The 22,197-nt window shown below is 42.3% G+C and overlaps 1 protein-coding gene across 4 annotated transcripts in view; it reads right to left on the bottom strand.

Annotated features, from left to right (window-relative positions):
* Positions 1–22,197, bottom strand: part of ets1 (v-ets avian erythroblastosis virus E26 oncogene homolog 1) — a 38,902-nt gene that overhangs the window by 4,347 nt on the left and 12,358 nt on the right. For 2 of the 4 annotated variants that reach the window (XM_039790317.1, XM_039790327.1), the window contains exons 4-8: positions 7,506–7,625; positions 6,691–6,891; positions 6,296–6,373; positions 5,588–5,833; positions 3,736–3,996 (exon numbers count right to left, since the gene is read on the bottom strand). In XM_039790317.1, coding sequence (XP_039646251.1) covers positions 3,736–3,996; positions 5,588–5,833; positions 6,296–6,373; positions 6,691–6,891; positions 7,506–7,625 — 906 coding nt within the window. Of the gene's footprint in view, positions 1–3,735; positions 3,997–5,587; positions 5,834–6,295; positions 6,374–6,690; positions 6,892–7,505; positions 7,626–19,243; positions 19,602–22,197 lie in introns of those variants that run through there. The other 2 variants (XM_039790346.1, XM_039790337.1) reach the window with 2 other exon arrangements.

Genomic DNA, 22,197 nt, shown 5'->3' with positions numbered 1-22,197 from the left:
GTTTGTATGAGTTCCATACTGATGAAGTCACTAGTTTAAAATAAGAGGGAGTGCCTTTAGACTTCAGCAACACATCCTAGGGACTTGCATGCAGACTGTGCATGTGAGAAAGAGAGTGCATGTTCTAATGGATTCATGAATAAAGAGTAATATAATAACCTGTTAAAAGTGGACTGCAGCACTATTATAACAGCTTATTACATCTCATGGAAAAAAGGAGGGAAAGCAGAACAAAGATAACCAAAAAAAGGCTGGTCTTGTCTCTGAACTAGATTCACTGCAGCACACTTTGATCTTGTGGTTTGAGTCTCGCATGTTGAAATCACACCTGCCTATGCAGCACACCGCCTCAGCAAAACTGAAGCTACGCAAAAGTCTCCTCTCTCAAGTGCTTCAGAAAACCAAATGTACCATTATACAACACAAACAAAAACTTTGAGGGGAACAGACGTGTGGGTTGAACACTTGAAAATGGTGCCTGCGAGCCCTCTTTATTCCTGCAATGATTGGAGAAGGTACATGACAACAGCCACTACCAAGACTTTGGAAAATAAGTGGCAGTGCAACACTGTCTCTTTCAGACAAAAGGCTTCGACTCGCATTCCAAAAGTCTGCAACTGTAATAGCGAGCCCACATAAGGGTGATGCAGTGCCCGTTTACCAGCCCCATGTGCTCTCACGCCAGAATGTAGGCGACCCTTTGACAACAACAAAAATTGTTTCCAAAAATATATTACAAGTCTCCATGCACAATGGGCCTCATTGAAAAAGCAGTGTGGCAGAAGGGCGGCTTGGGTGGGGGCTTGCATTCATAGCAGAGTTAAGTATCTGACACATGGTATGCTAAATGACACTTAGCATATGCAGATATAGCAAGAAAGCTGGTGATTTGGGCTGTAACTAAGGATCAATCAATCAATCAATCTAGCTCTCTTATTTTTTGTAAACGTCAAATGATGATTACAAAAGGTAAAGAATGATAACTCAAAGTATTTGAATGTTCATATTTGAAAAGGTGGAACCAGCTAATAGTGTTTTAACTTGTCAATATTATTAATAATTTGAACCACTATATTGCAAATGAAGTACCTCTGTGTGCATTTGTATGTTTGTACTTGTGAGACAGGTAGCCGGAGGAGAGAGTAAGCAAAGTAGCATGATGCAGATTGAGAGTTTACCGGGTTGTATGGGTGCATGGTGTTACTGGAGACAGAGGTGTAAATGGCATATTGTCACAGGAAACCACTGAGATGACAACTGGAGCTTCACTTATCTCTCTACAGCCTTATCATGCTCCCCGTCAAGTGTCACCTGTCACTCCGTGACTGGGACAGGAAGCTGAGCAGAGCAAGCTGTCATAAACATCAATTTGGAATCTTAAAATTGTTTTTTTGGTTGAGGTTTCTCCCTTTCTTCCCCTATTTCTTCACCCACTCGCACACGCACTCGCACTCGCACACACACACACACACACACACACACACACACACACACACACACACACACACACACACACCTTCCATCTTTGAAAGACTACACTCTCCTTACCCTGCTCCTAATAACATCTTGGACTGCAGGCTGCCTGACATTTTTTCTCTTTCAGGAAAATTGGGGTATTTTAGCATGAATTTTCTTTTTCATCTTTCCCTCTTCCCATTGTGTAAAAGCTCAGAGGAAGAATTTTCTCCTTAGTGAGAGTACATCACTATGCATCAGAGCTTTGAGCTTTTTAGAGTCATCTGTTCTGTCGTAGCGTAACAATTCATACATGTCAGAAGTCAACATTGAAGCGGTAAATGGAGCCCAAATATTGTGGTAATTTGAAAAAGCTTTGAAAGAGGATAGTTCCACATGCTTGGGTTTACATTTTGATATACAGATTTTTGTCATTTCATGAAGGCAGCTGTTGTCATAGCTGGCTTAAAAACTCCTCATCGCCCTAAAACTTAAATGAATCTCAGAAGCTGTAAAATGCGCTCTCGTTTATCCAGAATGCTTATCGGGTTTCAGCTGATAAAAATGTCTTTTTTAAATTTCTTGGTTCAGTCTACTTTTAACAAACAGGGTACAGTAAGCAACCCAGCCTCTAATGGTCACTTGAGGGGCTTTTAGACTGTGTCTTAATCTTCATTATTTGATTATATGTTTATTACGACATCTTTCCAACATCATTACGAATGAATGACTCATTGTTCTATAAGCGGCTTTTGAACTGATAACCATACCGATAACTAATTAACTTGTGAATACCAACTTTAGGACAGTCTGTTGAGATCTGATGTATGCATTGTTAGTTACGTCGAGAAATTTGCTTGGATTTCCCCTTTTCCAATGCTGGCAATCTCGCAGCCTTGTGACTATAATTTAAACATGGCTGAAAAAGTCCCAAACGCTTTTGCCTTAAGAGGCGATTCACCGCCTTCACAGTCCAAATTTTAAACAACAGTGTATGTCATAAAGACTTGAAATAAACCCTTGACTCATGACTAAAGGATCAATATGGATTGTCTTATGCAACATATGATTTGGAAAGTAGTGTTGTTAAGACAATTGTATGTGTATCATGTGTTAACATGCACATCCTGGTTAAACTGTTAAAAGTACTAACAGTAGTCGTTCACGCACCTTTTTTCAGACCAAAAAACATGACAGATGCTAAAATAGTGCATTTGCTTTTGAAAGTTTGCAGATATCTCTACATCTTATTGAACTTGGAGAACATACATAAACCAGCTCTTTGAGCATGTACGAGTATGAAGATGCCTCAGTAGATGAAGAGATAATTTTTCTCTGGTGTTATGTGCAGGGGCAGGCATAATTTCTATGTTTCACCAGCGTTGCTAGGGCGACCTGGAAAAAAATAGGTTGAGATGCGGGCTGCAGATAACAAGTAGGTAGAAGACAGAAGTGAAGACAGAACAAAAGAGTGTGAGATAGAGAGCGAGAGAGAGAGAGAGAGAGAGAGAGAGAGAGAGAGAGAGAGAGAGAGAGAGAGAGAAGAAGGTACGAGTGAAATTTATTTTGCTTCCTGTAATGTGTATGACTCGGGTTGCCAGGTTAAAAGGTGATAGTTTTTTTTTTCCTTTGGTTCTAAAAGCAGTGCATTAAGGCACCCCCGCATCTGGGGCTTTTGCAGAGCGTCAACAAGTGCGTTACAGCTGCACTGCATCCTATTCCTTATAGAACTGGTGGCAGGAACTAAATTCTGCAACTTTAAGACAATTTCAGCCAAACTACAAAACGGGTAACCATGCAAATAATAGTTTGGGTTTTCTTTGCCCACACATTGCCCAATATGTTCTGTAAAAAAAGGACTAATTATGTTGATTGAGCCTTTTTTTTGTCTCCTTATGGTAATGTACAATAATGATAATGTAGAGACGTGATGGATGTTTCGAAGCTAGAAAAAACACTGACATGCACACACTATCAGTAATAATCATAAACACTAATATGAGCTTAAACTGTTCCTCTCAACATGTTTGAGCTCACTTGCACATGCATAGTTTCTAATAATCAGTATCAGTATAACAGCCCTGGGATTGTGCATGCTGACAAGTTTAAAAGGTCCCACCTAAATGGAATTGGATTAATTCTATTGGTTACCCTGTGCTTTCCCTGCTATGACATTTAAAAAATGTCTGCTGAGAAAAAGGTCTATAAAAAGCTGCAGCACTTCGAGGTATTCCTCTCTATAAAATATAATGTATAAACTATGACCGCTAGGCGTCTTACCTGTGTATCCTGCAAGTGCCGCCGCTGGGATGACGGGTTTATCCTTGCTGAGGTCTGAGCGCTCCCTCACATAGTCTTTGAAAGTGCCCTTTGGCTTGTGGCTATGCAAGGCAGTGGGGTAGTCTTCCGAATCAAAGCTGTCGTACGAAGGCACCCGTTGCAAGCTGCTGAATGAGGACTGGCTGCTCCATGACTGGGTCAATCGGTCGCAGCTCTCAAAGCTCTCAGTGCTCTCGAAGGAGTCCTGGCCACCGAGCTTACCTGATAGGGAAGGACGGGTGGAAATGGCGAGAGAGAGATAGAGAGAAAGAAATGAAGTTATTACGAAGGTGCAAACTGTACTTTTTATAGCACACCACACTCTTTAATAAAGCCTGAATTTGTATTATGTATGATTTCTTACTCAGATGTTCCTCTAAAAAAACATTTCTAAGAATTGTTTTCAATGTGATAGAATATAATAGATCTTTATTGTCATTGTTTTCAACAACAAAACACATTTAGCAGCTCTCAATATGACAGTTGAATCACAAGACAAACAGAAATATAAAATGTAAATAGTAATATAGAAAATTAACAAAATAGAAAATTGAAATAGTAAAATATAACAATCAAGATAAACATGATGAGGTGTCACTATATACATATGTTATTGATAGTCATAATTCAATGCATACGATTTCTAAGTGTTATTGGGGGTTTTCTGTAGAATTGACAAAGTAGCAATATGTATGAAAGTGACACAAACAACACCTTAGGAGTAAATTATGTTCCTTCTCAATAATCTATATTGTCCCGAATCATGCCACATTCCTCTCCATTTCACACCTAATTTCCCTTTTACAACCACCATTTGGATTTGATTTTAAATGGAAGACAATCACACAAATTGCCTTGCTATTTTTGTCCTTGGGAAAGATAAGAGGAGCCTTTCAATGGCAAGTAATTATCAAATGAGAGATAATGCAGCCACTCGATTGATGCCGAAATCTTCAACTGCTGAAATTGAAGCCACATGTGGATATGAGTTGTGCTCCAAAATACTTTCCCACGTTGGGAGAGCACAATGCTCCAAAGCTTGGTATGTGTGATGCATGAGGATCGGACCTCATACCTTGCAGGAAAATGCTTAAAGCACTGGCAGGAGGCTTGGATAGTGTACATGGCACATGAGATTCATTTATACAGCTGGGGATTTGTGAGAAGAAAATCCTAGCTTTATGGTTATAAATGTAAACCATGCTGCTAATTCTTCAGTAAACTATCACTGAGAGAGAAAACAAGCCTGCACATTCAGAAAAGCAAACAGTTTCATGAGAAAACCCCACGCTTGCTTGCTGAGGATGACACCTCTATCTCCTTACCCAGAAGTCGAGGAAAAGAGGCCAACAGAAACAAGAAAGAAAAAAAAAAACCTTTCTTGAAGGTTACACCACTTGAACTGTTTTACATAAAGAACGGGCGGCAAGAAGAGAACATGTTGCGGCTTTGGTTCGTGTATCACAGTGACAAAAACAATAGAGTTTTCTTTTTTTCCCAACCAAGTCTAGAGTGTGTGAGGCGGGTTTGCTTGAACCACAAACCAACCAGAGGGCCTGCTTTTCTTCTCTTCTAATACATGCACGCTGATGTGGCATGACAAGATTTTGGTAGCCTCAGCACAATCACACGCACACAGACACCCACACAAAAACGTTGACATGCACTCGCACATGCATGCACATGTGGACACATTTATAACAACGCACAATCCAAGCAAACTGTTCATAAAAACAAATGCATCCCATTCTTTACTGCAATGCTCTGGTTAAATTTCAACTATACTCCTCATATCTAGTATGTGACCCCTCACCTCGGCTGAGGCGTCCCACACACATGTTGTCGGGGGATACCACCTCCTGCTTGACGGTGAAGTAGTCCCCCTGAAGCGGGTTGAGGGGCGTGTCCCGCAGGATGACAGCAGGATATTCACTCTCATACTTGAGCGTCAGCAATTCCTCCGAGCTGATGGGATGAAGTGTCTGGTAAGACTCTGTGATGAAGCCGGGCTCTGAGTATTCAGAAGGAGGGACACATTGAGCATGCTCAACACCGTAGCCTGGAGACACAAAGGGAAATGAGTGTGGATACAAAGCAGAGAAGGAAAGCAAGGATCAAAGCAGAGGAGGAAGATCAATCTTAAGGAGAGTGGAGTCATTATCCATCTTGTGCTTAACTGCCGCCCAAATGCTTAGTGCATGAATAGTCCATAACAAAAGCCTTGAGTGCATAAGATGAGTCTTGTACATTTGAGGTAGGATTATTGATTAGACATGTACCTAACTTTAGTAAAACTTACAGTAATGCCATATTGTTTCCTATGATATGTGATCAGTATACACCTATACCTAAAGAGGCTTTTTACTGGGATCTAAATTCAAACGTACAATGGGTAAAATATAATTCTAAAACTCTTTTATTCACTTAACACTAAGCCACTCCTCTTTTTCCATTCATATTTTAGACACGCATCCTATGCAATTACACCGAGTGAGTGACTACGAGTGTGATGAGTACTTACTGACAAAGTAGTCTGAGGTATAACGGGATTCCTGGAAGTTGGAGGTCAGTCCATTGATGGGGTAATGCTTTGCATCCTCTTCATGAAAAATAGATAGAGAACGAGCGTCAGTAACCTCGCCATTGATTTCATGTATCGTGTAACTGCATCCAGCATTATCAAAAATGTATGACCTGAGCTAAATTGTGTATTCCTATTTGGCTCCTGTTACGACAGCAAATGCCAACATTGTCCTAAATTGGAGTGATATCACACTGTGCAGTGAGAGTTTTTCTCAAATAATGTATGTGAGATTAAAAAAAACGCTGCTGTCTTAAAACCATCTAATAATGCACAAAGGTGCAGTGAACAATAAAGAAAATCAGTATTTGAACTTCAGACAAAAGTGGCCTTACCTTTCTGAAGCATTTCTAAATGTTCCCAAAGAATGTCACCCACAAAATCAGGTGCTAAGTCCAGAAAACGCTCCTTCCCCATCGCACAAAGGCTGGCTCCGTTCATGCAGAATTTGTCAAAGTCGACATTCTTCAGACTGAACTCGTTCACTGTCCACGTTAGCCACTCAGCCACATGGTTTTCAGTCCACTGTCTGGGATCTGAAGAGGATCACAAGTATAGATTGTTATACCAGTATATATGCAATTTGTTGAATTATGTGTATTCAGACTGAGGTGGTGAAAATGCTACACGTACTGCAGCACATTCTGTATAATGCTCCATTTTCACTATGAGAAAACTCTGATCTTTGGTTATGCTGCCAACTTTCACACCGCCCCTGTTGTAAATATATATCTACCTATTACATGTCAATCAAAAACAGAGTGGATGGCAGCGGGGGATGTAAACAGCAGTGGCAATGAAAAGCCAAAACCAGAGAATGCAGATATAGAATGATTACATAGACAAGATACTAAGAGTACTGCTGTTTCCAAACAGCATGAAGAGGCTCTGTGGTCGGCTTCCATTTAAGAAGCTAACTCATTATTTTACTGTCTGTCTCGGTGTCTAGATTATTGGGATGCTGCAGTCAGACAGTCTGCCCGATGAAATGTATGTAATGTAAAGCCATTTCTGGAATAACTGGGTGTGTCCTTGTTTTCAGTCCTTCTATAGACATGCCTTCACTGACTGATCTAAAGCAGGCTATAATGTGAAATGATCTAATGAATGTGCATGTGTGACATGTGACATGTTGAGCTGACAGTCTTACCTTTGGGAATACCCAGCCGCTGCTGTTCCTTTGTGAAGCCACTGAAGGTGGCCTTCAGGGCCTGGGACATCATCTCTTTACTTCCTGGAGTTAGCAGGGGGACATCTCCACACTCCGGATCTGCCAATCACAAACAAGAACATTGATTATGATATCATTTGGAGCAAAATCAATATCTATTTCATTTGGGATGGCAATTACTACTATATATATATATATATATATATATATATATATATATATATATATATATATATATATATATATATATATATATATATATATATATATATAGTAGTAGTATGTGTTAATATTATATAATGTTTTAATTATTATTGACAACCCCAACTACGACAATGCATCCTGTATTGTATTTCAAACCGATAAAGCATACTGAATGGAAAATTACATTGAGATAGAGATGGTGGCGGGAAAGAGAGACTTGTGAATATGGTTCAGTTAGATTTTCGCACACGAACACGCACACGCACACGAACACGCACACGTTAACGCACACGCACACACACAACACAGTTGTGACCGTGATCAACAACATGGCTCAACAATTACATCTTGTCTAGACAGACACTGTCTCTGCATCAGATCCAATCTATTTAAACAAGAGCTGTCACACCATCACATCTGAACCGTTTACAAACTCAACACTGTCTATGCGCACTATTTTTGCTCAACGATACACATTAACATGTTTCAGTAGGCTGAATAGCCATCTGACACTTTTTAAACAGAATTTAGTGCATGGTGAGTAGGAACAGTTCAGAAAATATCCTACAATTGTCTACAGTTTCTGGTATTTCAGGCAAGGTCCCAATGCACATCCCACTCTTCTGGCACTCTGCATTAAAATAAATGCACAAGTTTGTTTGCAAATACTACAAACCGTAACCTCTCTCCTACCCACACATCCTGGGTGGAAGAGTAGCGCCGGTGCCCATCAGTGACACCGTGACCCCTGCTAGCCCTCCTACCATGTTACCCTTACACAGTGGGGCTACTGTCACTGCACCAAGCACGGGGTCAAACATTCTGAGAGGTTAAGGGTCGAGAGATGAGGTGATGATGTCACGGTGGCTGCTGGCGGGTGGCTAGGAGAGTTTGGGGGTGGGCTGTCTCGAGGGTCTCAGTCACACACACTAGGCTTACTGTTCTCTGCTCAAAGCCAGTGGGCACCCAGTGAAGAACAGAGCTGCCTTTGATGGCCTTAAACAGTGCCTGATGACTCGCACTCATCTAATTAGATTGGTCAGGCTGCAGAAGTGTAGGATGAGGGTGCAAAGCAGGGGAGATGATGAGGGGAGTAGGGGAAAGACCCCCGGGCCACTAACACTAGAATAGACTGCTAAAAAATAATCTGGCCAACACTCAACCATTGACTTGTAAATACATAAAAAGGCCTAATAGAGTTCCAATTAACTGACATGTCGTTATCATTCAATCTGCAAAGTGCCTACACTCATTTACGCAACAAAGAAGGACGTATATCATGATCTTAAAGTCTGCAGTATGTAATAACGTTATCTTGTCTAATCTAGTCTAGTTGTGCCTTCAGAGGGTTAAGATGCACACAAAATCGGGGGTTCAATCAGGCTTTGGTTGTTGCGGCATGTCTTTCTCTTTAGTCCATCCCTCTTGGCTGACTCCATGCACGTCAATTAAAATCGCAAAGATCACAAAAGGCTTGGCTTGAGGGCAAAACAATGACAAGTAAGAGTTATGTCACTCCTCTCACAGCACCATCATTCGTCGAGCCCAGATGTTCTGGCATCTCCACTGGCTGGTGGTTTTATCTGCCAGTAGTACACTGGGGCAACATACAGTTCATGCTTAATTTCACCACTCGCTGACGTCTCGACCTCATCTGGAATGTACAGCAGCTGTCCCTCCTTCGCCCATGTAACCAATGTCTGTCTGGCTGTTTGTAAAATTAGGTCTCCCAGTTTCTTTTTTCCTTCTTTGGCTCTTTTTTCCTCTATTTTTTCTCTCAAAAGAAAGAAAGAAACTTCGCAACAGGCCAGAGACAGAGGACAGACAAGAGCTCTTTGCTTCTTCATGTGATTCAATTAGGCCTGTACTATATTGCTCTATGTTATACTGGTGAACAAACTGAAAGTTATTCATTCAATTCAGAAGTAAAAGCAAGGTAGAAGGGCTGAGAATAAACACAGTTTTACATCCTCACATAAGACCTCAGTTTAAACTATTGTCAGACACAGTTCGCACATCAAAATAAACTGTGCAGTTTCACAATGAAAATAAGACCTGAGTGAGCTGTCTTTGTGTACAAGTTGCCCTTGACAGCAGGGTTGTCTAGGCCTCTGCTGAGCTCACTTTTCTTTTAATTAGTGCTGGTAATGCAAAAATGTATATGTTGCAAACGGCTGCAAACTGAGATGGGACTGGGGCTCAGTCTGCACTTTGATGTGAAGGCAGGGGCGAAATGTGGCAGTTTATTTAAGCTGGATCAAGTGGAGTTTGTCTGCACTTTCGAACCGCTTACGCCCCTCCCTCTCCGTTGCTTTTATCAACCCGGCCCCAGCCTGTGCTTGCCCACACAGACTTGAATCCACTTTAGCACTAAATCCTCCATCAAAGACACTCAACACCAACGAGAATGAGAACTACCATTAGGCACTCTAAAGAGAGAAATATGTGAACATGATTATTGAGCAAATTCAAATGTGAACTGCTATTTATGGGATTTATTTTGTTTTTATTTTGAATTACTCATTTCTCCTGTTTAAAATGAGCTTGGAGTTTTGTTTACTGTCTTGCAGCATTTCAAAGCACAACAAATGTCTAAGTTTGGAGCAGTTTCTACAAACACAAATTGCCCTTTTAACAGAACAATTGAACAGTATGTTATATGCATGTACATCGCTTTGTTGTATTTATTTGAATTGAAATCATAAAAACATGAAGCACAGGACACAGCAAGGCTGAAAGGCAAACAAAAGACCTAAAAGTGCAACGATAATAGAGCAGCCTCCATGGTGACGAGTGATCCATATGAAGGGTATCTGTGGCAGAGCTAATGTAGAGTGTGCATCCATTAGCAAGAGAGGCGAGCTTGGATCTAGAAAATCTCTAGTATGATGTAGTCCTGATAGGATTTCAATGCCTGCGAGTCCCATTAGATACAGAATGGTCAGTATGTACTGAGAGTTAGAGCATCCACAAGTCATCACTTTCCACATTAGACGGTGTGGGTCTGTCCGCAAAATGAGTCCCATCCACTTAGCTTACGAAATGTGGGAGTGGGTGTAAATCACAGGCAACATTATGGCATTTCACTAACAACTAACAAGAGTGAAAAGAGCGTCTGGAGTGAAAAGTATGGAATGAAACCAATTTCTCCTAATGATGTAAAAGGAATAATAAGTCCATCTATTCTAAGAATCACTGATGAAGTGAGACTGATGTTTAGTCTGGATGTACAGTAAAAGGTATTGATTAGCCACTCCCCTCTTGCCTTGAAATGAGTAATGGACAGGCTGCTGAGTGTGGAGACCATATTTTCCCCAAGGGATTCTCACTGACAGACTGTGGACCTTCAGTGCCCTGCCCCTGTGACCAATCCCTAACCCAGCCTTAGACGGAGGTTCTATTTGGCACCTTAGGCTGTTAAACTGACACATATGAACACACATACACACACATGAACCAAATTAGCAGCCTTCTTGCCCTGTGCGCCAGAGCGTGGGTGTGAAATTGGGATTTTGCAACTGGGGCCAAAGTCTATTGGGGTTGGAACAGACAGGGCTGAGCAGGGCAGGGTAGTGCTCGGGAAGATAGCATGGGAGCATCCAGGGTGGGTGAGGGGTGACTGAGTGTGTGGGTGGGGGGTGTAAGTCACCGGCCTGTAATATGAGCCCATCACAGGACAAGAGAACCAGGGGTGGGCACGGCGGGGAGAGAGAGAGACAGAGGAATGAATGGGAGGTCTCATAATGCTCCCTCTCTTCTCCTTGTCTCTGGAGTGACATCACAGTGGGATCAGTGCCATCTCCCAGCCTCTGGCAGAGACTCAGTTCATTCATAAAGCCTGGACTGCTGCCTCCACTCAGAATGATGCAACGATACAAGCAGAGCAGGCAACCAGACCCAACAAATAAAGGACAATATGCTTTCTATCATGTGATTGAGCTATAAATAGCTCTATAGAGTTTATCCAATGAGTGGGTGTGTGTTGGCGTGAGGAAAAGAGGGTTGTAGGCTGTGAAAAAAAAAATGAAGATGACATCTAAAAGGCTATTCAAAGCTGGGTTTATGAACAGGCAAATACTTTTGAGACATTTATTTATGTATAGGGTTTTGTATATAGTCTCAAAGCATGTGGTATTTCATGTCACCCTCTATATGCCCTTGTAGCTGACTGTATGGTGGGCTTTATTTAAATCAGCAGAAGAGTCCATTTCCTGTGGCTAAGTTGCCACTTCCTGTGGGAAGTGAGGTTAGTTGTGGGTTCAGGCGAGGGTCATACCCTTCCTAAATATCCCTACATACATACATACAGGTACATATCAACGGGGTCATGACACCGTGCAGGGAAAAAGAGAGGTGGTCTTGGCTACTTGCCAAAGGCTTAAAATCGGCTCTTTAAGGCAGACCAGTCTACCCATAGCAGACCAGAGGTGGCAGTGGTATCTGAGAGAGCCTTTGATGGAGATCCGTATCTGGGTCCCTGTCTGAGAACGCGGGGTCATAAACCCGACCAACATGAAGGGGGCCCATTCAGCGCCACACAGTGATAAAGTGGTGGCTGAGGGCTGCAGTGGAGCAGGAGGAGGAGGTTGGGTTGGCAGTCTGGTTTTGAGAGGGACGCTTGTTCAGGCAGCCGTTCCGCTGTTTAGATTTCCATCTCAATGCCAAGGACCAGGAATAGATGTGTAGGCCTGGCTTAAGCCAAAAGTGAAGAAGCCAGACCAGACCTAGCCCCAAGCCTGCTCCAGCAAAGGAAAGTGTTAACCAAAACCGATCCAGTCCACAAACCAGGACCATCCCACCATCACAGACAGCAGTGCTGAAACACTTGTTTTATTCTTAGGTCTCCACCACTGGCTACTGGCTGCCCTCTTGAAGCACAAGCCTGTGGTGGTGTAAATCAGCTGTACGGGACGAGGCCACTACTGTGGACATCTGTCTTTGGCTAAGAAACTAGAGTTGTCCAGGATCACCACCACAGACATAACGGCTACTGAAGCAGACAATAAGTGAGACTAATACCCCATAGCTGCATGGCTGTCTTTCTTTCTTCCACTCCATCCATCTCTGAAATCATATTAGCTCATGATGTGAAAGTGCATTAACTCTTCTGTTTATGCCAAAGTCTCAGCGCTTGATATGACATTACCTCTGAGTTTGAAATGATACGCGTCATTGCCAACAGACGCTAAACATATTTTTGCTAAAAGCTTGATGGGAATTCTTTCCTTTCCAGAAGAACAAGGGAAACAGAGACAAGGTCCTTTCAGCGAGATTTGGCTCGTTGTTGCTTATTCTACTGCCTACAAGATTTGTTGTTTTGTGATCTTTAACAGTGTGAAATGGCCTTTGTTTTTTTTTGTTATACCTCAAGTATTAAAGGTTGAGCAACAGTAATGTACTTCTCACAACAGCCCATTGCACAATCTTCAAGTTCTCTATTACTTTGAGATAAATAATATTGGAAAAAAGCTAAAACCCAGCACTACAAAAACAGTAGAGATCTGACACATCTCACACAACTTGAAGGTTTTCCATGACCTCCATAAATGTTAAATATTTATAATGAAAGCACTACTTAGTCCAAAAGGTTTTGACTGTCTTGTTTTATCCATCAGTGTAAAGCATAGTGGCGAGGATAGGGAACTGACAGGCAAGCACTGCACTGGAGAGTGCAGGTGGTGCTAGCCTAGTTGTATCTAGGCTAGCTGCCCTCCCAGGCTCCGTCCCTGTTGTAAACAGAAAGGGGATGCTCTGGGGGAAATGTTTAGGTGCTAAACCAAACACAAGACATATCTGACAAACAGTTTACTCTCTGTGTTGCATTTATTTCACAAAACATGTGCCTGATCCATTTTTAGTCCAAACTGGTACATTCCACGACCAAGTTTCTGATACAAGTGTGAATTATGTGGGACAGCACAGCATACAGCCACACATTCATACACATGGATGGAAGTGTTCGCCACTTGATTGTTCTTTTGTGCAACACATACGCATGTAAATCTTGTAGTGGCTGGCTCTAATTATACATCACACATATATAAGAGTTTGTTGCTTGTTTGAAGGCAAACTATGGGCGACAGATGGATACTTGATAAATAAATTCCCCCCAGACCGCAGTGTTTTCATGTTGCATGCCTCACATTCCACCTCTGTTTTACAATCGCTAATGTGCTTCTCACAGCTTTCTTGTTTTCCTCTAATGCGACCAAAAATGACTTGTGGTCTAAGTGGCAAAATGGTTTCAGCTCAGGATGATGAATTATCCTTCTATTTTAAGCTTAGTGTAGGCTCCATGGCTAATAGGAGCATAAACATCAAAACATCTGGCCACATCTCTTCTTCCTTTATCTTATTTAAGATATGGGTGTTATTTTTCATGATGCTGTGAAACACCTCAGCTTCGGCTGTTGGAAACCGCAATGTGATAAACTGGAAAGTTACAACTCAGTGTTTTGAAATAAGAGATGGAAGTGATTTCTAAAACATGTGCATATCATTGCAGATGTGTAAACTCATCACCTTGTCTTCCACCCCCCACACCCACACACACACACACACACACACACACACACACACACACACACACACACACACACACACACACACACACACACACACACACACACACACACACACACACACACACACACACACACACACACACACACACACGCAGACAGTGACTCATTCCATCAAAGAATGACTGGACTTCAGGGGATATCGTGCTGCTTCATTTTGACAATGTGACTGGTCATGATGAAAGCAATGACCATATCTTGTAGAATTCCTGCTCAATGACTCAACATTTGTCACTGTTAACTTGTAACTATGCATAGAACAAACACGCATCTTAGGCAGCAAACAGAGCATCTAATGAGCATTTATGTGAAGCTAAAATATAATTTTTCACCAACACAATGACATTTCTGTAACCGAATATTAAGTAAAGTCAGGTTCTCATTATGTTCTGGATATTTGGGCCTACAGCAGACAGTCAGAAAAGGCAACTTGGTTGCCAAAACACAGGCGCCTCCCCATTTGACTGCGTCAATGAGGCCCAACCTAATCATGAGCGCCACAGAATCACACCTACACACCAGGCAGCCAGCCAGCCACCCACGCAAACACAACCTTCTTTATCTCCCTTTACTTTGCAAGGCCGATCAATCAAAACAAGTCTGATGCTGTAGATTCGATACACAAAAAAAAAAAGTATGTGGCTGTGCCCCATTTGTTCACCTGATTACAAAAGCAGCACGCTGACTCCAAAAACATGTGGTCTGCAGCAAACGCAGACCAAACAGAAAACAGGGGAAGAAAATCTGGAACATACACTGAACAAAAAGAGTGACTGACATGACCTCGTTGAGGACAGCTGAACATCCGTAGTGCAACAAACCTGCTGTCTTTCAGGACAGTGGACTGATTCTTGAAGCAGGCATGTTTCTACGCTAGCCCAGTTTCCATCCCATCAAATGAAACACAGCTCTTAATGTGGAACCATAAAACAAAACAAAAAAAGTTCTAAAGCACGCAGGAAAATGTTGAGATGCGTGGGAGGTTGTGGAGCCATTTCGGGGCAGCGTCAGGCCAGTTAGGGTTCACAGTCAGACTGATAATGTAGGGAGGGGAGAGTCCTGTGGTAGAAGCAACCAGTGAGCGCGCCAAGCAGACGCACAGTCGGACATCCAGTGGCGTGTGGTGCAGCAGGCGTCTAGTGCCATGACTCAGGGATTACAAGCAAGGAATGACTGGGGATGGGACAAAGCGCACTCACGAGGAACTCACTACACACCACATCAAGGTGGCGTGAGAGAAACCCATGTGGCCAACAGAAAGAAACTTGGAAACAGATTGGAAACAGAGGAAGAAAGGGAAAGGAGGGGGAGCATAACTTGAGTAGAAATTGTGTGAGTGGGTGGGTGAATGATTGAAAAAGTTTGTCTGTTACAAAAAAAAAGAAGCTTGGTAAGATTTATTTCTACCAGCCAAGGAACATGTTTTCCTTTGTTTTGGTTGTTGGCATTTTGTGGAATGTGATTATAACGAGAAGCTGTTGAAGATTACAAGTAGAAACAGTCTAATTTTAAACTCTAAATTATTTTAAGCATAATGAGGACTATTTGCTACCATCATATCGGCCACACCTTTGAAGGCCTCTCTTTCTCCATCTCTTAAACACCCAACCCCCTCTCATTCTTGCTCTCACCATATGCTTACTATTTAGCAGACTGCTATATCTGGTGCTAACATGCCTGCTTTATGACTAAGCTTTATAAGCAAAGATGAAGGCGTGTAGTCACCAGGGAAGCATTGAGATAGGACCCACGCAGTATAATGGTTTTATGTTTTTATGGGCAACACAGCAGTTGACGAGCTGAATGAAGGAGCAATGAATGAAACATGGGGGGGGATAACCCATTTGATGTAATACAGTGGCATTACTGAGCAACGCGGGAAAGAAGTAAAGACACCACCCAGTCTGTTGACAAGTCTGACCAGCACAGGGAGGCCCATTGAGAAATCTGGTATCAGTTGCCCTCTAGGCACAGACATGGCCTGGTCAAACACTACCTAATGACATTGGGTGATGCACTGAACACTGGACTGACTAATCAAGTTATGATCCGCCAAACCATATCGTCCTCAGTTTGACACAGCGCACATCAGATGTAAAACGGACCAGTTTGCTCCGTTTGGCCCGATTCATTGACCACATCAAGAGAAGCCTGGATCACCCAAACAGTGTTTGCACAGCTGCCAGGCAGCCACGCACACTCAGACATTGGCATATATTACACCGTGCTACTGAAGGAGTGCTGACACAAACACGGCGAAGCAAAAACCTTAAGCTTATGTAACACCCTCTGTTCTGACACAAGCTACGCCTCTCAGCATTATACCAACATTGGAGGCTCCTTGGAAAAGAAAATTAGTGAAGCCTTTCTTAGAGTCATTTGTGTGGCATGGCCTGTATGTGCTTGTGTGCATAGTGCATGTGGCGGGCGTGGGACGAGATGCCTTATAAGGGCTCTCAAGAGAAGCATCAGGCACGGCAGCTATAACAAACAGCAGAGTTTTGATCAGATAAAAGTGAGCCTCCGAATCAAGCTCCTTCCATGCCTCCATGCATGCCACCCAGCAGGGCATGCTCACAAACATTCCTGTCAGTCACTCAACCCCGACCTTCAGGCCTGACAGAGAAGTAGAAGAGGGACGACCTACTCATGTAGAAAGTGGACAACTCCTTGTACTGTAAATGATTGACATCTCTCTTAAATATTAAATCTATGCTTGGATGACCTCAGAACAGTGCTACTTGAGTATACTTGAACACGCAATAAAAAGGCCAGCAATACAAGAGCACATTTGCTTTCATGTCTGTAATTTTTACAATGCAACACCTTGCGGGTTAAGTTTTGCTCTCTCCGATCTTTAAAACTGGTCTCTGTAGAGCTGACAGTTTTGTTATGGCTACATGATGCTTTCAATAATAAGCTACCATGGTCTAGGTTACATTGAAGTGTGCTAAAATGGAATAAAGACTTTGTGGAACTTTAGATGCCTTGTTTTGGTGCACCTCTGACCCTGGCACAGTGTGAGCGTTTTAAAAAGGAATTATCTCTGCTGAAAGAGAAAGAGAGGACAGGCCTTGGGTAAGCTAACACTGGCTGCACTTCTGTTGCAAAGGAAAACAAACAATATAGTAAGGTGGGTTGAAGCCACTTAAGCCTGTTAGTGGGATATGTATGTATGTACAGTATGTGGTTGCAGGTGTTTGTAGAAAGAAAAGAAAGAAAAAAAAACAGCATCTGTAGTTCCCACAATGCCATAGTGTGGAAAAAAGATGTTTGTGTGAAGCTGTGAGCCGCTCATTGCTCACGCAGCCTCAGCCTGACCCGAGTTCACCCAAGTAAGCTAAGCAGGAGCAAGCATTGCGAAATGGTTTTGCAAGATAGTGCTACACTTTGGCAACTTGACTGCAGCTGTCAGCACTTTTTATGTGAGCTGGTGAGATGTGTACGTCCAGATCTACACTCTGCAGGTATTGACAGTGAGGAGAAGGTGGTTAATGTTGTGAGTCAAAGCCCCTTAGTGGGTCAACACTAGCAATTAGTGTCAAATGTCCATTGATGTATCAATGCTGCTTACTGCTCTACTAGCAGGCATAACACCACCTGAGCTGCAAAAGCACAGGGGATTTGTTCATGTAAAAAGCTGCTCAATGCAAATTATCCAAACAGGCCATGTTTAACATCACTCTGTGCAAAAAAAGAGAAGTGAAACCACTCAAAGGTTTGAACCCAAACACAGTTAACAGTTGTGGGCTTCCCTGCATGTGCCCTGGACTACCCCTGGAGCAAGCCAAGTCTTCCAGGCAGCTGGGTCAGAGAGGCATGCCTCAGCACTGCAGATTCATCACCTCAGCCTGCCTCTCCTTCCCTCTGGAAAGTCAGTTTCAACCACAGAGAAGGAGGGGGAGGTAGAGAAGGTGGGAGTGGGGTAGAGTAGACAGCGGGGTGGGGGGGGCAGTGATTAGGCACTACTGCCAGTCTCCCATGCCGGCTGGGCAGACTGCCCTGGCTCTCCCAGTATGACACTGAATATAGGGTCAAATATGGGCGTTCAGATGGGAGAGAGAGGGATGTGGAGAAAGATCCCCAGTGAGATCAAAGTAGGAAGAAAGCATATACATCACAACTACAAAGCATGTCTTCATTGTCAATTTGAGCAACACACATCCTAAAGAATGACCAAACTTAACTTAGGCACGAATACAAGTGAAAGCAAATCTGAGAAGGTAATTAGTGTAAAACGTGCAGTGTGTTTAAAGTATGTCAGCTGCATGAACAATTATAAAAAAAACAGTAATTGATTTGTTTAATGATTAAACGTGTCTTACCATATTGTGTGGCAGTTTAGTTTGCCCACATGACATCTTTAGCCTAAGTATACTTAATGCTTCCATAGTAGCCTAGCCCTTGTTTCAGATCATCATATTGTTAATTATAAAAGGCACGCCAGTCAGAGTCTGATTCATTCAATAAACATATGAAACACACACACACACACACACACACACACACACACACACACACACACACACACACACACACACACACACACACACACACACACACACACACACACACACACACACACACACACACACACACACACACACACACACACACAAACACACACACACACACACACACACACACACACACACACACACACACACACACACAGGTTATAGCCTATAGGCTATTGCATGATCTTAGAGCCTCCGGCGTTATTGCATTTCTTCTGCGTGTCCCAATAGTGAGCGTCTTCACGCTGAAATACGTTCAGGACTTTATGTCCCTCTCAGCGCATCTAATTACCGATTATTATGTCTATCAACGTCAACGTAATTTCCCCAAAAGCCGGCTACGTTACAAACATTCGGGAGTAATGTTAGTCTCGTGTTAACTGTCAAGCTCTCACAGAAGAGTTGTATTACTCACCATCCATTTTTTCAGCCTTTATGATTGTTAACGTCGGTTTCATATCGACAGCTGCCGTCATGACCATCAGATCAGTTTGACTTAATAACGCCGCGTCCCTCTTTTATTCTAACAGCTCCAAAAACACAATGTCAGGGGGAAATCTTCTCTTCCTTTGGCGCCACGGTCAATTCTACTGGCCGTTTTATTTTCCTTTCCTCTCACACTAAAGCGATTCGGTGTTACTCCTGACTTATCTTTCTCTTTCCCTCTCTCCCTCTCCGGTACATGTACACACACTCCCTCTTTTCCTCGTTCTTTCTTACTCAGTCACACACTCACTCACTTCTTCCTCTCTATCTCTGGCTATGGGCGTTGCATTGCAAAGAGCCGGAGTGCGACGACAGCTAAAGGGGGCGGTGTTTGAGGATGACTTGCCGGTTGATTCACAATTCAATTACAACCCCCCTCCCCCCCTTACTTACTACACAAATACACACACACACACACACACACACACACACACACACACACACACACACACAAACATAACACATTAACACACACACACTACGATCACCTCCCCCGTGCCTCTGTGAGAACCAACTTGTACCAAGACCCCTTCACGTCATCAGGCGCAGTTTAGGAGTCTACATGTTCCCGCAAATTACTCTCGTTTTACAGGGATGAGAAACACTCTGGAGATGTGAGAGCTGCTGAGAAAGCCTGAGAAAGATCTGTAGTAATGCTTAACCACATTACTTCCCAAATATGACAGCAAGCCATTCATTCATCAAATCCATCATAACATATTCCATGGCAAAACAAAAGTACAATCAAGTTTAAAAAATAGCATTACATTAAAAATAACGCCATGTAGGTCCCTAAATGAGTTGTACTGGAATGTTACAGGCATAAGATATAGGGGAGAGCATGGATTACAATATGGTGGCCATATTTGAGCCCTACATTTTAGGAAGAGTATTGTGATACACAAGGGTACAGCAGAAAGCAATGTATTTGGAGAAGTTAGAAGAAGTTAAAATAGCTAAATACAAACAGTTAACTGTAGGCTAGTTTATGTGTAAATAACCATTAACCAAAGGACCTAAAAGGATAGTCCGGCCTGCCTGTGTCCCGTATACTGTAGGTCCAGGCTTCCTCATAACTTGTAACTCACCCTCATAAACACCTCAGAGTATTTCCTGTTCACCTTGTACTGATCAATAAAAAATAACCATGTCTTTTTTTTCTTTACACAGCTGCATCAGGTAAAAGTAACAAAGTACATCTTTGCAAATAGGTACAATATTATTATAAGTAGCCTCTTATTAAATGAAAATGAGATATACACAGTGCATGGTTTAAAAATAGGTTAGTCATTCAGATATTAAAATCAATCAAACTGGGTTCTATGTCACCAAGACAATCAATGAAAATTCAGTTTGAACAGGGCAAACTGCCTGTTCTAATTCTCAGTTTGCATTGTTGTTTTTTTTAGACCTTTGTGCTTTCTTATTTACAATAATCAGGGACAATGGCCATGCCTTACTGCAAATGAAATAATTAGTTTTGCCACTGGAAACAAACAAAGACAAGAGAAAGATTGGACTTTTTAGCCACAGTAACGCTGCGGATCCACTTTTGCGACACGAATGAAGCGTGGTCCATTTTTCGCTACTCGGAACTAAAATTTCCTGAGCATTTTTGTAGTAGGACATCTAGAACAAAGGACCCGCCCCCAGTCTCCCCTGTGCTCTACTTCTATTGGATAGATAGAAGTAGATAGAAAATTGAGCTCCAGGAAGAAATACTGAAGAGATAGTACAGGATTTTGTTCAATCATGAAACAACGTAACTGGTTTCCTCTAAGTAATCAGTCCTCCTTTTCATGGCTATATCATTAGCAATCTTGTTAGAATGAGTCATATGGCACAGCCTATGATGCGCGTCAATATGATACTTCTGAATGTACTGTATGCATGTATGTATGGAGGCTAGGGAGCCAGGGATATTGATCACACATGGATTTTTCAACCGGTGGTACTTCACCGGCTCCATTAGCAGCCCTGGATCAGGTTTCATTGGCCTGATAGGAGCCTCGTCTGGGAAGAGTGCTGGTGGGTTCTGCGGTGAGTGGAGTTGCCTCACCGGGAGCAAAGTAGAGGGGGTGATGGAGGAGAAAAATGGAAGGGGGGAGTACCTCTCACTTCATCTCTCAGTCAGTCTCTCACTCTCTCTGACTGGACCTCTTTGTTTTCTGTTAATGAACTCCCTTGTATCTGTTCTTAAAAGGACAGCCCGGCCTTTTGTGCCTAAGGGCAGCCATTAGGGGTTTAATGGTGTTGCTGACTAATATCCAGGCTGGTGTCTCTGTAGCCTATTTCAGTTTGGGTTTTCTTATGCCTGTCTTCACGTTTTGTTTACATGAGATTTTTTTAGTAAAATCATTTAAATTGTATTTTTACGGATTCATTTTCAGAACGCACCATACAACTGATATGATAAAGAACGATCTATTAAAGGGACATTGCAATTGTAAATGGACAGGTTGCTGACAAAGCATTGCTGCTTTAAATCCCTGAATCCCAGTTTTTCTGTTCTTGTATCTCAGAACAGTGACTGATCTGTCTCTCAGAGCAATGACCATTTCTATCGCCCTGAGACAGTCTGGTGTACAATGACCTTGAAGACAAACACATTTTCATGAACAGGACACTGACATGAGGAAAATGATTTCCATAAAAAAGAAGAAGAATGGTTAAATACTAAACATTTCCTTTATCTTCATCAAAATCTTGATGAAATGTGAACTGCCTGTGTCAAAGTTTTGTACAATACAAACTCAAAAAACTACTATTGTTGAAACAAACTGTGTCATTTCCTATTTAGACAAAGGGATTGTTAATTGTCTTACACTCATAAAACAACCAGCCAGTGTATGTACCAGCACACTTGAGGAAAAGTCCCAGATC

This window comes from Perca fluviatilis, chromosome 2, assembly GCF_010015445.1.
Source record: "Perca fluviatilis chromosome 2, GENO_Pfluv_1.0, whole genome shotgun sequence".
Lineage (NCBI taxonomy): Eukaryota > Metazoa > Chordata > Actinopteri > Perciformes > Percidae > Perca > Perca fluviatilis.
The sequence above is the reverse complement of the archived record's forward strand: the minus strand, read 5'-3'. Positions and strand labels throughout refer to the sequence as shown.